Genomic DNA, 16,797 nt, shown 5'->3' with positions numbered 1-16,797 from the left:
ACAGAGTATGTGCTTTCAAGAGAAATTCACCTAGGGACGAGCAAATAGCTTGGCCAGGAAAGTATTTGTTGTGTAAGCATGGACATGTGAGTTTAAATTCCATAATATCCATGTTACAAAAAACAAAACCCACAAAAAACCCACTGGTGATGCATCATGTTCCTGTAACCCTGTTGAAACGGGAAGCAGGGATTGGAAGATCTGTAAGGCTCATTGGGCCAGGCCAGCCTAGCTAAACTGGTGAGCTCAAGGTTTAGTGAGAGCTCTTGTCTCAACAATATAAGGTGAAGAGTGATTTAAAAAGACCCTTGATTAAAGTATAATTAATAAATTTTTTTAAAAAGTAAAAAAAAAAAAAAGACCCTTGATATTACCTACATACCTCGGCAACACACACGTTTGCCATGAGTCTCCCTAGTAACTGTGTTCTTCATTCATTATCTGGCAAGCTTACTGACTGAACTGATGAAGCAGTCCGCTCTAAGGGATGAAGGTTCTCTTGCCCAGCTGCATGCTTGGGCTGTGGAACCCTGGCTTTTTCCTGCTCTGGGTCTTTGAGTCATTCAACTGGCCTTTGTCCCACACAACTCTCCCATAGGTCTTGAGTTCTTGTGATTCCTGGTTTCTTTGGCTTTACGTCCATGCTTGGGCTCTTGCTCTAACTTCCCAGGATATGGAACGCCAGGACCATAAAAGAGAAGAACACAGAGAAGCTGGGAAAAAGCCACACTCAGTGCAAAATTGTTAAACTCTTGTGTAAGAAATAAACACACTTTACCAAAGACTTAGATTGTATATTCGGTTAGAGGAAGTGGAACTCCCTTCTGTCAGGCAGGAAGAGTGATGATATACCCTCACGTCTCCATCCATTTTCCCATGCTCTTAAAGTCGCCACAAAGTTGAACAAGTGAGACTTTTGTTATTGAAGGGAAGAGATCATAAGCCAGCTTGTTGACAGGAAGTAAATTGTTGGGTTGATTCCTTTCTCTAGTTTTCCTTATTTGTTGGAGGAGATTGCATTCAGAATAGAAAAGAGACGGGTTAGCACAGATAGATGGAGAGGGGAAAACTAAAGCCTTACAGATATAAGCCCCTTGACTCTGCCTTGGGGAAGCCTATTAGTTTGTTGTGTCAAAATAGTTGACATGAGAAAACTAAGGACTTCTTTCAGCTCACAACTTGAGAGAATTGCCCACCAAGACAGAGAAGTGGAAGAGAAAGCAGAGATAGTCCAGCCTTGGTGGCAGGAGCTACAGAGAAGCCTTTCTGGAAACAGTCTCACAGACATGCACATAGGTGTGATTGCTAGGTGACTCTGAACACAGTCAAGTGGACATCGAAGATTAACCACAACAAAAGGAAACCAATAGCACAAGGCTACCCATTAGTATGAGTTTCAAATAGTATACCAATATATACCACACACAGGTGGACAAGATGAAAACAGTTGAATAATTCTTAGTTTCTGGCTTAAACGGGACCCTAAAACTTCATTTTCCACATGATCCACCAGACCTCATTTTTTTCTCTTCTGGATATTTTCCTAAGTCTACCAATTTATCTAAGCTACTCCAGTATTCTTAAGAACATCCCGGATTCCTCAGTCTCCGTAGCTCCCTGCTGCCTCAATCAGGGACAGAGCACAAAAGCAACACACCCAGTGTCATCCCTTGATTCCCAGTTTGCAGCTGTGGAGACTCAGAGCTGAGGACCTGGAAGGTGAATGTAGGTGACAGGGACCAGCCCTCTCAAGGTTACAGCCTCCCCTGGCCTGATTTTTTTACTTCCTGGTCTGCGGCTATGCGATCAAGTTTTGACCATATGCGCCCCCCCATCATGAGCTCTACCATGTCTTCCCTGCTATGATGGACTGAGGCCACTTGAAATTGAGAGGTCAAATAAGCCCCAATTCCATTATATTGTTCAGCCAGGTATTCTGTCGCTGTGATACGAAGATAAATAATGCCCCCAGGATTTCCTTCTGAATGTCCACCTTGTTCTCGAGGCCTTGCAGACTAGAAGAGATGACAGAGGATCAGCTGGCTTATATTTGGTGGTCAGATCCTACATCTGTCAGTTACACGTTTGATACAGCCCGAGGTACGATGCAGTGAACTAAACTTTTGTGTGTCTGCCCCCACATACTTACATTGTAATCACATCCAAGCAATAATGAGATATCAGAGAATCAAAGAAACTCAGTGTCTAGCTCTGTGATTATATGACTTCTCTCTCTTTTCTTCACAATCCAGACTAACGGCCAGCTCACTGGGGTTGTTGGATGTTAAGAATGCAAAATGTCAGCAGTTCATCCAAGGGAAGCAGGGTTTGGCTCTTATAGAAGCAGATCTGCCTGAACCAGACTCAATAATTTGCCCAGAAATTGTAAAGTCATACATGGCTGCTGTAAGGTCATGATTTTGCCCTCTGTGGATCTTTGTGTGAATGTATGTTTCATAGCTGTGTCGGGTAAACATGTATGTGCATGCAAGTGTGTGCATGTTCATGTATGTGGAGGTGAGAGGTCAATATCAGGTGTCTTCCTCAGACTACCTTAATTTTTGATACAGGGTCATACACTGAACCAGAAACTCACCAATTGAGCTAGGCTGGCTGGCGAGTGAGCCCCAGTGATCCTCCTGTCTCTACCTCCTGGCACTGAGTTGTAGACATGCATTGTCAAACCCAGATTTTTACGTGGGTGCTGAGGAGCCAGATTCTGGCCCTCATGTTTGAATGATAAGCACTTTACCAGCTGAGCCATCTCTCCAGACTCATTCCTTGCTCTTTAGCCTCAAGACACACAACTACTCCATAGAAAGCCCCAAACGTCTCTCTGGTGTATCTACACCACAATGTATACAACAGACAAGGCCGTGTGCTATGATTTGTATGGGAGATGCAGAAGCAGGCTCCTGTGCTACTGGGGGTGGCCACATGAATGTGCATAAGTGGTCCCCTGAAGAAGAAGGTGGTTCAACACCTTGGATCATCACCCTGAATAGTAGCGCCAATGAGTAGAAGGTGCTGTAAGGGCTTTAATTATTGTGCTAAATTCCATCTCTAAAATATCTCTTCATCTATTCTAGATTTAATCATCATATTGACAACATCCCTTCTCTCCTCCTACCTCGTCTCTTTCTATTTCCCCTCTCATAAGGCCTAGACTCTCTTTCTCCCTAACGGAATTTCATCCATTCTTCAGATTGGATGAAACACTTCTTTGGAGATTTCCCAAGTCCACATCTCCAGGCCTGACTTCTCTCCCTTTCCTTTCCAGATAGTTGTAGCACTTTGCTCTTAGCCTGTTGGAAATACAATCCACTATATTCTTAAACACAGAGTACTTGCCTTCAGGCTTCCACACTTATGCATATGGTTCCAAAGTCTGTGGCAGCCCCCTTACTCTCCTGTTTTTCTGTAGCCTGTTTTAGGGACCTGAGGAGGGACACCTGGGTTGTTAATACCTTCTGAGAGGAATTTTCTTGAGAGGAAACTATGCAGCACGGACTTATGTCTCTCAAGAAACTTCTGGGTTATCATTGGCTCAAAAGGCTTTTATATATGTTATCAGAGATTTGCTGGATCACTGACTGCACAGTTTGATCACCAGCTCAAATATCAGGGCTATTTTACTCTAACCTCATGGTTATGAGTAAAGTCTTCTCTCACTCCCATCCCAAGCAGGCCTGTAGACTAGAGAGGCAAAGCATCACCTGTGGTCTCATGTTAGCGGGCAGCTGTTCACATGTTTTAGGAGGTGTGGGTCTTCAAAGGAACAAACTCTGTGCAAGGTCTCAACTGTCCATCTCAGAGGGTCCAAGTTCTCATCTGAAGTTCCCATGGAGATGCTTAAACCCTGAGCTATGCAGACTAACACCCCTCAGGGGAATATTACCTAACTTAAATGTTCTCCACTTGCTTTTCAGTGATCCTTCCTTCCTTTCTCCCTTCTACCTCCCTTTCTCTCGTTTTGAAACAGGATCTCACCCTGAAACTAGCCTACAACTTCCGGTGTAGCTCAGGCTTGCCTCCAACTCATGGCAATTCTCCGAAGTGCCGGGATTAGAGATGTGAGCCGCCATGGCCTGGATTGTCAGTGTTGTTTGCTTATTTAGCAGCTCAGCTATACATTTGAAGGTCTTGTTCTGATTTCACTTTCTCTACAAATGTTCCTATCAGGGAAGTTTTCATATTATCAACTCCAAAGCTATCACCCAACTCTGTGGTGAGTTCATTCCTATTTCCAGCCTTTCTTCATGCTTTTCCTCAAGCAAACTCACTCCTGCTCTGCCCTACACCTGAGGGCAGCTCCTTCTTACCGTCCCCTGTCATCAATGATTTTTGCTACTCAGTTCTTTCTTATTCCTAGAATTCTTTCACTGCCTCCAACACTGCAGAATGGCTTTGAATAACGTGTGAATGTTTAGCCTGTCTCTTCCCCAGCAAAATGCTAATGTCCTCTATTACAGCGACTTTCCCTTGGTGATACTTTCTTGAATCGACTCATTCTCCCATGTCCGTTGTATCGGTTACTTTTCCAGCTGCTGTGATAAAGCAAACTGGCAGGAGCAGCTTCACATAGAAAAGCTGCCGACTGTGTCACAGTTGGTGACAGGGAAGCCAGGGCCGCTGCAGAAACCTAAAGTGGCTGCTCATCAAGCATCTACAATCAGACCACTGAGAGTAACAAATGTATACCTAGCACCTGGCTCGCCACCTAATACTAAGTGTCTCACAGTTTTGTGGACGCTACCCATCTGCCCGCACAGGCCTTTCCCGCATTCTTATTCACTCAGATGACTTCCACGAAACCTTCTAGACTCACTCATGCCACCCCCTAAGCCTTCCTCTCCACCCTCCAGCACATACACACTGGTCCTCACCCTGAGGTACAATTACCAAAGCTTCCATCTCTACTCTGGCTAGCACTTTGCTTGCTGATATTGTCTAATTCTCTGTTTCTTTTGGCTTCTTGGGAGAAAAGGCTCCTATTTATCTACATACCCCTCCCATGCCTCACCTCTCTCTCACAGCGCACAATCATTGTGTTTGTTTCGTTCTTGGAGAATCTGAGTCTGGACTCAAAGCCAAGATGGAAGGAACCTGGAGGAGAGCCAGGTGTTGTACACAAGAGAACTGGGTGGCTGTACTCTGTCAGCTCTGAGGAATTTACCCGGTTGTAATGTTAATCACCCAGCCCAGGCTGTGACTGACAAAGATTTCTGACTCCCACATAAGCACTTTTAGAGCAGTTATCTCATCTAACTCTCTCCGACTTACACTGTTTATCTCTGTTACCTGCAGTCCTTTCTGGTCGGCCTCTCTATAGCCCTTTTGTAGAAAAAACTTTGCCAATCCCAGCCAGGGGGCAGGGGGCAAACTCTTCAGGAAGTGGAAAGAGAGAAATCGGGTTTTTCCATTACCAGCTGGTGCCATGATTTCAGAGGCTGGCAAACTGCAACCCAAGCGGCTGAGTGGAGGATGCCCACCAGCTTTCTTTGTGTGGCAGTCCACGTGTCCGTGTTCAGAGACCCTCTGCATGTCTAAGCATGTCCTCATTTAGGCAACTCTCGGGTGCCATTGAAGCCACATTGGTAGATGGATAGCTCTAAGGTACTTCAAGTTAGCAGCATTATAGCAGGATGGGTTGGCAGGTAAAGGTGCGTGCTGCCAAACTGGATGACCTGAGTTCTAATCCGGGTACCCACATGGGAGAAGGAGAGAGAGAACTCTCTCCAGTAAGTTGTTCTCTGACCTCCCTATAAGGGTTGTGATGCATGCACACTTGCAGACAAACACATACCCATTGAATAACTCAGGTAAAAAAAATTATTATCTATGTTATAAATGGGTAGGAACTTTTTTTCTTGAAACTATAAATCTCAGGGTTTACACATGACCCAAGAAAACTATTTTGCCCTCTGCTCATATATTAATTACTTCATATCTTGGCTCAGACAGACAGACAGACAGACAGACAGACAGACACAGACACACACATTTTCCTTGCTGTCCTTTGTACACTGCACCATGTCCTAGATCTCTATTTTGTAATCTATTCCCGAAACATCCACCCACTGATAACAAGGGCAGCTAAATAAGAATCGAGCTGAAATGACTCTAGTCACATGTGGGTTAGTCAGTGGACTAGGTGATAGGTCAGCAACTGTGGCCCACAGCAGAACCCAGATCTCAGTTTATGCTGAAGAAAAAAAAATAAAGTTTTATTAGAATATGACATTCCTACTTCTTTGCATGTTATCTATGGCTACTCCGGCAGAAAAGCAGTAGAGTGGCTGGGCTGGAGGTATAGCTCAATGGTACAGCGCTTGCCTAGCACATGTGAAGTCCTGGGTTCAATCCCCAGCACCACCCCACAGAAACAAATGAGCAGGCATAAACAGTGGTGGTCAGCAGCTACTGAATTCTGGGGGTGCATGGATGGCTCAGAGATGAAGAACGCTGGCTGCTCTTGCAGAAGACATAAGTTTGGTTCCCAGCACTCACACCAGCCCACAACCATCTGTAACTCTGTTCCAGGGGACTCATCCTGTTCTCCTCAGGCACCTGGCATGCGTGTGCTATACAGACACAGACATTCAGGCAAACAGTCATATACGTAAAATAAAAGTAAATCACTTCAGAAAGTGACAATGGTAACAACCTGCCTGAAGCTATCTACTTAGCCCTCTCTAGGAAATTTTCAGATCCCTAGGAACCATGAAGAAGGAAGCTAGACTCTTGTTATTTCCTAAGGCCACAGAAAGTCTTCCAATGTAGATGTTTCCAATGATATCTAATATCTAAACAGCCACTCAGAATACCCAGTGTTTTGTACTAATTTTCACTTGTGTGATGCCACACAGTCTGTGTCTTCTAATCCCTCCCGCCCATTTTTTTAGGCACACTCTTCATTTGCTATGCTTGTAACACGCATTCTTTCCGAGAGCCTTCATCTATTCTAGAAGCTTTATCCTCCTGAGCAAGCCACAAGTCTGGTGAGACACTTTGAATTCCACTGCTCATGTCTACCTCACTCCTCCCCTTTGCTGGGTCATTGCCCACTACCTCCCTTGATCCTCATCACATAAAAGCGACTCCATTTTATACCCTGGTATCTTCTAAAATCTCTCCTTTCAAAATGTGGAAGGTAGGCAGACTTGGGGAAACTGTGTGCTGGACTTTTGGGCATTATTGGATGTCACAGTCATGTCTTCACTTAGCACCGCCACAGTCTTCGTGCTCAGGTTCAACCTGTCCAACCGAATCATGAAAGGGAAAGAAATATGCCACCCTGTTTATACCCAAGGTGCGCTCCGTGTTAAATAAGAATGAGTTACTTATTCATTCTGTGTGGCAAGCAGAATCACTTCATTAGTTTTTCGTGGCACCAGCTGCCGGCTGGCGCCTCTGGGAAGGTGATTTCTGTGTGCGTTCACCTGTGCTGTGCCACATTCTCCCTCACATTCCGTGCCAACAAGAGGAGGTGGAGACTCAAAGTTTGAGAGGCAGTCCATGACTAATGTCACCTCGGGGAGCGTAAGAGTAGGCTTGGGGTCAGTTTCAATCCTAACTTTCTTCTTTTAACTTTGTGTCTTTTAGCCCTCATGACGTCATGCCCCTGCTCACCACCATATCATATAAAAGAGGTGACAGTATCTATATTTTCACTGGATTGCCAAAAGACTAAATGGTGAGGTGTATAAAAAGTGATGTTGGGGTGGGGAGATAGCTCAGTCAGCATGTGCCTACCATTCAAGCATGAGGAATTGAGTTTGGATTCCTAACACTCACGTAATGCCTGAAATTCAGGCTGGGGAGACAGAAACAAGAGGAGGACCACCAGAGCATGCTTTCTAGCCAGTCCAGTCTAATGGCGAACGCCAGGATCCGTGGAAAACACTGTCTCCAAAAGTATAATGGAGAATGATTGAGGAAGCCCTCCAAGATCAGCTTCTGGCCACCACATGCACAAATACACATGTGCACGAGAACTGCACACATGTGTGCATAGACATTAGCACAGGCACATACATAAGCACATAAGAAGTATATTTTTACAAAGTGTGCTTGATAAGAAAGTACTGATAGTATGCAGTGTACCTTTAAAAATACACAGTAAGGCCATGCTATGTAGCACAGGCAGAGGAGGACACTCAGAGGCCAACCATCCTGTGTCCCAGCTGCTGTAGGAACCACTAAAATGTACAAGTACGTGATGGGCAGACGGGAGAGAAAGAGAAGCGGAACAGTTTGAGGCACTGTGAAGAGAGGTGTAACTGGAGACCTGAGGGTGGAGAGGAATAATCTGTTGTGAATAACTTGTCTCACCACCTGAAGCCATGGTGAAGCCCCAGCCCATGCTGCCTCTGTGTTTGTGGCCATGCAGAGAGGGGGTCTGTGTCAATGTTCATGACTCATATTACCGCTAAAGACCATGCAGAAATCCCTGGTCTGGGCTGCTTCCTGGGACCACATAGATGTCCAGGGGCTGTGCAGAGCAGGCCCTGCCCCTCACTGGCTCCCTTACTCTAGAGAGCAGACCCCATCTCTCACCAGCTGCTGCTCTAGGTGCAGAGTGAGCCCCAGCACCTAGACTGGGCAGCACAGCAGAGCTGGCTCTGGTGTCATGGGTGTGGGTGAGCTGGCCTTGAGGACATGAGAGCAGGAGAGCTGACCCTGCCTCTTGCTGGCTGCCATACTTGGTGAGCTAGCCAAGGCAGTGTCAGAGAGCTTGCCCTGGTGGTGTGGGAACAGGAGAGCTGGTGATCAACTCAGCTACCATGCAGGCTCAGATTCAGGGCTTTGAGTTGGCCTACCCCCAAATCTACCTCATCTTTGAACTGCTGTCTGTGAACTGCTGGAGCATGTGAAAGGGTTGGTCCTGCAGAGCTAAAGCTGCGGGATCTCCATGACACCGGGCACCAGTGAGATAACTGAGAGAAGTCCCAGTGAGGATCCACTATTGCTTGTGTAGCACAATCCAGAGGCCTTGAACCAGACCAATGATTCGCTGCAATGAACGTTTGCAAGTGAAAATTGTGGACAGGAGGAAAGACTGTGTGACCACTGAGACGCACTACAGTTTCCACAGCAAGACGTCTTCTATGCTTTGTTTTGTTTTTGGTTATTTTTAAATTTTTTGTTTTTATTTTTTGGGGGGGCAGGTTGCAAGGGTATAGGGCAGATAGGAAGGGACAAGGAGATGAGTGGGATTGGGATGGATGATGCGAAACTCACGAAGAACCAATAAAAACTTAAAAAAATAATAAAGTTCATCATTATAACTAAAATTACAAGGTAAATCCAATGTTCTTATGATTAGCGCTGGGCATACCTTCTCTAATACTTAAAACTAAGATGTCCCCAAGTCTATGGAGCTCACAGACAGTTCACCTGGAAGGTAACATAAGAAATAATACAGGCAGCTCTTGGGAGCTAGATTTGGAACACTCTGGAAGAAAGTGGTAGCGTAAAAAACATAAAACACACATGTGAATGAAGCATAATCTGTTACACAGGACACTAGAGCAAAGTCCTCGCACCTGGTAGGTGGGAAGGATAGACAAGGGATGCTATGCATGTTGTTCTTCACTCCTTGATATTCTCTACCAAATTAACGAGAGACTGAAAGACAACTATCCAAGCTACCTGGGAACCCAGGACTGGCACAGAGTGGTACAGCGTGTGAGAACAAGTGTCAGGGCAATCCCAACACGAGAAACACGTGGGAAATGGTCCGTTCAATCACTGTGTTTGTCAAAGAGGTCACAGAGCCAGGCCTCATGGTGAAGACGAAAGCAATAGATCAGATCATATAGATCAGATAAGAGAGAGATAGCAATCAGAGGGCTGGACAGATGGCTCAGTGGGCAAAGCACTTGTGGCAGGAACATGCGGATTTGAGTTCAGATACCCAGTACCTCTTACACGCCAGATGAAGGAGTGAGCCACTGTAAGGCCAGTGTTCCCGTGGTGAGGTGTAAGGTGTAGACAAGAGCATTCCTGGAAGCTCACAGTCAGCTAGTCTGGCCTACGCAGTGATGGAACAATAAGCATCAGCATCTCCAACAAAGTAGAAGGGAAGGACCAACAGTCAAAGCTGATTTCCACTCATGCCCCATAGAACCTGCACTTGCTCATTCTCTCTGTGTGTGTCTGTCTCTTTCTGTCTGTCTGCCTGTGTTTGTCCGTCTCTCTCTCTCATATAGACCAAGATAAAAGGTTAAAATAATAATAATAACTGTACAAATTAGAGAAAAACTATGAGCTTTGATCAAGAAAAAAATGTATTTTTTTAATTACATTTATTTATCTGTGTGAATATGTGTGTGTGTGGAAGAGGGAAGGGAGTCCCAGGACAGCTCTTCCTCCGTAAACTCTTCCTCAAGAATTGTAGGTCTCAAGAATTGAGAATTGAATTGAATTCAATTGAATTCAAAAGAATTCAAAAGAATTGAACTCAGTTCATCAGGCATGAAAGCAAGTTTCTTCACCCACTAAGCCATCTTTCCAGCCCAGAAAAAAAAAGAAAGAAAGAAAGAAAGAAAGAAAGAAAGAAAGAAAGAAAGAAAGAAAGAAAGAAAGAAAGCATTTAGTAGTCACAGTGTCATCACTAATGTTCCCCAGGACAGGCATGTTTGCAAACACTCATGCCTTAGCTGTGTTCGTTAAGAGGCAGAAGAAAGACAAGTACCCAGGTCACATTGCCTCTTCCTGTCAGCCTCTTCAGCTGACACTTTACAAGTGTGGGCTGAGAAGCAGAGTCTTTCTCACCCAATGCCAGAGCCATCTCTCAACACAGCCATCAGCAAAACCGCACGGGAGACAGATAGCTAAGTGTGTGCCAGCTACCAGAGGGAGGCATTGCCACGGCTCCTAAACTGGAAACCCTAGCATCTGATGCACGTTACCACTGGATTAGGAAGAGAACCAGGAAATTCCGGATGCATATAGGTTTAGGGGTTCCCCGTTACAGACAAGCCCCCTACCGAGAATGCATTTGTTTTCAGTTAAAAGGAACCTTACAGTTTGTGTGGGCACAGCGTGTATTCATGCCTGTGCTCACATGTGTGTGGAGGCCAGAGCATCACATGTCTTCTTCATTTTTCTGAGACGGCCTTTTCACTGAACCTGGAGCTCCCCAATCCTGCTAGACTGTCTCCCAGTAACCCATAGGGATGCTCCTGTGTCTGCCTCCCTGGTAGTGAGAGTAAGGGGAAGTGCCACTGGACCCAGCCTCCTTTACATGGATGCTGGGGATCCAAATCCAGGCTTTCATTCCTGCATGGCAGCCGCTTGGCTGACAGAGCCATCTCCTCATCTTTATCTTTACAGTTCATTATTAACCAATTGTTTGAGTAAGTTTTTTTTTATAATTGTAAACACTTCGTGTGTGTGTGTGTGTGTGTGTGTGTGTGCATGTGCATGTGTGTGGGTGTTGTGTTCATACAAACCATCATGTACACATGGTGCAGGTGTAGAGGTCAGAGGCCAGTCCTTGGAGGGCAAATTCAGGTCATCTGGCTTACATGGCCACTGCCTTTATCAATTGAGCCCTTGAGTAATTATGTCCAGCCCTTGAGTAATTAATAAATACCAACTATACTCCTAGTCCTATGAGAAGAACAGTAAAATTGTCCAAGCCTGTCAAAGTTTTGAGAAGCCAAATGCATGGAGAATGATTCGTAACAACATCCAAGTGGACCTGTGACAAATGTCTCATATTGCCAAGCCTGTTGACACAATATGAAAGCCTTATGCTTACAACAATTGTCTTTTTCACCAGTTATACAGCACCGTCTATGAAACTCTACCATGAGCCAACTGAGCTTTTCACCCAGTCCTGTGGCCTTGGAGAAACTATGGATTGCTAAAATGGGAGTTTGCAAAACCACTCAAGGCAGCAAGGGCCTTTGCAAATTGCTCAGACATGTGTTTGGCTGTTCCAGGGTGGTTCTCCTGGAAAGAGGCCACGCTGTTGCTTAGAAGCCAGCGGCGTGCATGCCAAACCGACAGTGACTAGCAAGGAATGAGGTTTTAATGTCCAGAAATGACAGAAGAAAGAATAGCAATGGTCTCACATCAGTCATTGGATTGCTCTTTCATAAAGCAAGGAGACACATGCCTTCCAGAATGCAGCCTTCTCAATTAAGCCTTACACTTAGAAATAGCACTGACCTTGTACCCGTTTACACCTCTCTCTGCTGCACATTGTCGCCTGCATAACAGTGTGACAGTTTTGTGGTTTGGTTCACGGGCTTCACAGCACAAAAGCCTGAACCCTCACTCACCATGCAGGTTATGGACCTGTGCTCAGCTTTCATCAGTTAAACGGGATGGTAGTGAAGTGGTTATAAATACTAAACATTTCCACATTATATAATTCATGTAGCACACTTAGGATAATAAAATCAAGTTGAATGTGTGCCCTGTTACACTTTTAAAAGGCCTTCAAGTGGCTGGAGAGACAGTCCAGCCTATAGAGGGCTTACCATGCAAATATAAGAACCTAAATTTCATCCCCAGCACAAATGGCACATGGCACCATATGTATGTAATCCCACCACCAGGGAGGCAGAGACAGAAAGATCCTCCACAGCCAGTCTAGGCAAACAGAGAACTCCAAGTTCAATGAGAGACCCTGCATCGAAAAAAAATTGCTTTTCTGAAGGTTATTTGGTAGGATTTCTTTCTTTCTTTTATCTCCTTTCATTGTTTTTTTTGTTTTGTTTTGTTTTGTTTTGTTTTGTTTTTTCTTAGACAGGATTGTGGTATATAACCCTGGCTGCTCTTGAACTTACAACGCTTGAGCCTCACTCAGCCTGACCACATGTGGACAGCAAGCCTACTTATAGGTAAGAAAAATCTTTGACCACCATCTTGTCAGAAGTGGAGGACCTTGTGTCCTGAAACAGACTGGTCTTGGAGTCACTCAGGCACCCGAAGATGAGCCCGTTGAATTGTTTCAGCCTTAGGGAATGAATGGTCTTGGCATGAACAGGGTCATAACAGTGGCCTGGCTGAGCATTTTCCAACTTTGGTACTTCTTAATCCTCTATTGAGAAGTAATGCAAACTTTATACTTGTAGATACTAATACTGAATATTTATACTGAAAAAATGCATAAAACTGCATATAAGTCAAAGTGTCCGTATAAGTAATTTATAAATTTTATAGTTTAAAACTGTGGTGATTAAAAATAGTATTTTTATGTTGTTTTCTTTATGTGTGTGCGTGTGAGAGTGTGAGTGTTTTAAATAAGCTCTCGTATATCCCAGGCAGCATACAACTTGCTATGTACTGAAGGATAACTTTGAACTTCTAATCCTCCTGCCTCCACCTCCTGAGCACTGGGATGACAGGAGTGTACCACTACATCCTATTTGTGCCCTGTTGGAGACAGAACCAAGCCTTCATGGATGCTAAGTGTCAAGCACTCTACAAATCCCGTCAATAGCTTCTTGCTGTTGTTGTTGTTAATATGGTTGCCTGTCTTTTCCATAACCTTAGTAATATTTTTCCTCTCATGGACTGTCTTACATTCTTTGTTCACTTTCTTATGCAGGCTTATTTCCTATTGATCTGGAATAGTTCATTGTTTATGGATGACAAAATTATGTTTTTCCTGCTTATGGCTTTCCAGTCATTTATTGTTTTTGCTTTTAATTTGTAGCAGAAGTTTATTTTTTTTTTACCTGAAATAATTGCTTTTATTCTTTGCAATTACTTTTATCTTTTGCTCTTGGCTATAAAACTAGTTAATAATGAACCTATTTTTTTCCTAGCTTTAAATGAAGCTCAGTGATTATTTTTACTTAGCTCCTTGGTTCATCTAGAAAAGGTTTACTGTTATAAATCAATACAGTGCTTCTAGGAATGAATGCATATACATATATACATGCTCAGCTACCCTTCTCCACTTTTTTTTTTTTCAATGCAGTTTATTCAGGAACCTTGAACAATCCTCGGACCCTGGGGAAAGCCAGCCCACAGCTTAAATAGCCTCTGGGTAGCCAACCCAGGCGTGCCACGTGGGCAATGCAGATAGGTCCACATACATGGAAGCAAGCCAGATCCTCAGCCTTAGCCAAATGTGGAATTGTTCATGACAGAGAGCACTCACCATCGGGAAGGTGGAAGGCGGAAACCAGCTCCATCTTTAAGGCATAGCATTCCGCAGCTCTCTACAGTTCCCCCTTTTTGTTTTAGACACATCAGGCAAGAGTAGAGGTCTGATCTCTGATATTAGAAATAAATTGGGACTTTGTACCGATGTTCATTTAGGTGTCATCCACCCAAAGTCACAGTAAATTCTACCAGAGTGGACGCAGGACTAGCCACAGGATTATCATCATGGATTGCTGCAGCCATGAATCATCTGAAGGAATGGGCGGGCATGGGAGCGTTAGCAGGCCTTCTGGTGTTGGTCTCCTTGGTTTGCCTGTGGTATATATGCAAGATTAGAGTCTCACAACAGTGTGATGCAGCCATGATCATTCAGGCCTTTATAGCCATTGAAGCAGGACATTCTCCCCAAGCATGGTTGGATACCTTCTCCACTTTTAAACAGTTCAGAGTCCCCTAGGGGATGATGCCGCCCACAGTGAGGAGGGAATATTCTCACCTCAGTTAACACAGTAAAGATCCCCCAGACATGCCACAGGACAACCCCATCCAGATGGGCCCTTCGCAGCTGAGTCTAGATTGTGACCAGTTGACAATGAAAGCTGATCATCACAGCCATGAATTCACAGACTGATAAAGTATGAAAGGCAAACTTCTCAGGAAGAATACAAAAGAATCCACTACTCTAAAACCACAGAAAGCCAAACTAAATGAGAAAAATCACAAAATCAGACACCAATACGTACTTCCCCTGAAGAGAACACAAAGTTAAAATTTTACTGACTTTCCGCAGCAACAATAGAAGCCAACCAACAAGCAGTGTAAATGTCCTCCAATGACCCCTCTGAGCTTGGAATTGTGTGTGTTGGTGGGGGTGCAGATTTTTGTAAGAACTGCTCCTGAATTTTTGAGACCCGAGAATATGCCAAAGGTACTTCCAAGGGCTTGATTCCATTGTTCACACGGAATCCTCACTGGACACAATTTTTGTTAATACTGTACTGTTTTGTTTAGTTTTGCCTTGTTTTGAACCAGGTGTCACTACATAGCCCATACTGTCCAGAAACTTTCCTGAAACTTGCTATGTACAACAGGCTAGCCTGAAACTTGTGTTCCTTCTGCCTTGATCCCCTATTTGTGTTCTAAAGTGTCTCAGCATGGTGGGCTGACTATACTGCTGAGCGGCTCTCTCAGTATGTTCTAGTTTCACTCACATTATCCTCTCTGCCAGTGTTTCTCTAGCCAGTCCCTCTGTTTTCTTAAATCTGTAGATTCTACCAATGGCTTACATGAGTCAGCTTGAGGATGTCCATAACTAGGAGTATATGGGTGGTAAAATGAACATTTGGCATCAACTGAATGTCATTCCCAAGGCAGATCACTGCCCCAGGCAAAAGCATGAGCAGCAATCAATGGGCAGGTGGCCCCCACTCACCTGCTGGAGTTTCGCTCCCACCATGGAGGCACTGATGTCAAGCACGAAAATCACATTCTTGGGTAAAGGAGGGAGGTTTTTAGGAGCAAAGTAATGCACGAAGTAACCATTTAGAACCTGGTGGAGAGGAAAATAAAGTAACTAAAGTAGCATTCAGAAAAAGGAAGGAGGTGACTAGAACAGCCTCTGGAACTTCTAGAACACAAAGTTGGCATGAAACAGTCTGGGGTTACATTCTACACAAGAACAAAAGAACAAATTATCTACAGTCTTTATCCCTCCAAGTGAATTAGGTGTTTATTAATATAGTCAAGTAGAGTCAGCTCTTTTAGATATAGTCATCATGGAATGGAGGGGTAGCTCAGTGACAGAATGCTTGTCCAGCATGTGTTTATAAGGTAGTGCATGTTCAATCTGAATTACCTTAAAACTAATACAAATGCATATGTGGGTACATAGATACACAGACCATGACAAGCCATCAACTCTAATCACGCATCTCCCTCTGACCTTCCTTCCTGAGAATCCTGCTTCTTTCGTTCTCTGTTTTCACTAAGCATCTTACACGGTAAGATAGCAAGGTCGTCTGCATTCTCTGTGCACAGCCACACATTTTAACATTCCCACCTTGTCTCTGGAGCAATGCAACCTAAAGGGAAATAAGCTACGGAACAGTCTCTTTTAATTAAAGTTGAAGAAGTGGTAAAATTCTAACCTCATCTAAAACACCACAGGGAAAATTATATTATAGATTGCATTTGCTGTCCAGGTTACTGAAGCACGAAATAGGTACGCTTGGCAGAGCAGGGAGCGCCACTGGTCTCTTTGAAGACATATTTTGGGTTTAAATCGTTTTACTAAGAACCAGAAAGATCTAAGTATCGGAATGCACAGTTCTGAACTGAACAGAAAGGATCGAGCTTCATATATGGCAGCATCATGGGAGCCATTACCTGGATGTCACCAATGTTCTGTTCTCTCTTGACATCATATCGAATGATGAAATCTCCCAAAATTCCATTCTGGGCAATCTTAGCTTGTTGGACGACGGTAGGCTTAAAAATAACTTTGGCAAAAGTTTCATTTTGGTTGACCACAGTAGAAGGAGGAGGACCCAAATCGCCTGCAGGTAGGATATAAACACAACAAATAACTGAAATTATATATATTTTTTCCTGAAAAGAATTAACTTTTTGAATGGACACTGGATGTTAAACTTTAGTCTATTAGGT

The 16,797-nt window shown here is 44.1% G+C and overlaps 1 protein-coding gene across 1 annotated transcript in view; it reads right to left on the bottom strand.

The window, feature by feature from the left end:
* The window catches only part of Itih5 (inter-alpha-trypsin inhibitor heavy chain 5), a 95,422-nt gene that overhangs the window by 30,593 nt on the left and 48,032 nt on the right, over positions 1-16,797 (bottom strand). The window contains exons 6-7 of the mRNA XM_021631834.2: positions 16,519-16,688; positions 15,566-15,682 (exon numbers count right to left, since the gene is read on the bottom strand). Coding sequence (XP_021487509.1) covers positions 15,566-15,682; positions 16,519-16,688 — 287 coding nt within the window. The remainder of the gene's footprint in view (positions 1-15,565; positions 15,683-16,518; positions 16,689-16,797) is intronic.

This window comes from Meriones unguiculatus, chromosome 19, assembly GCF_030254825.1.
Source record: "Meriones unguiculatus strain TT.TT164.6M chromosome 19, Bangor_MerUng_6.1, whole genome shotgun sequence".
Taxonomy (NCBI): domain Eukaryota; kingdom Metazoa; phylum Chordata; class Mammalia; order Rodentia; family Muridae; genus Meriones; species Meriones unguiculatus.
The sequence above is the reverse complement of the archived record's forward strand: the minus strand, read 5'-3'. Positions and strand labels throughout refer to the sequence as shown.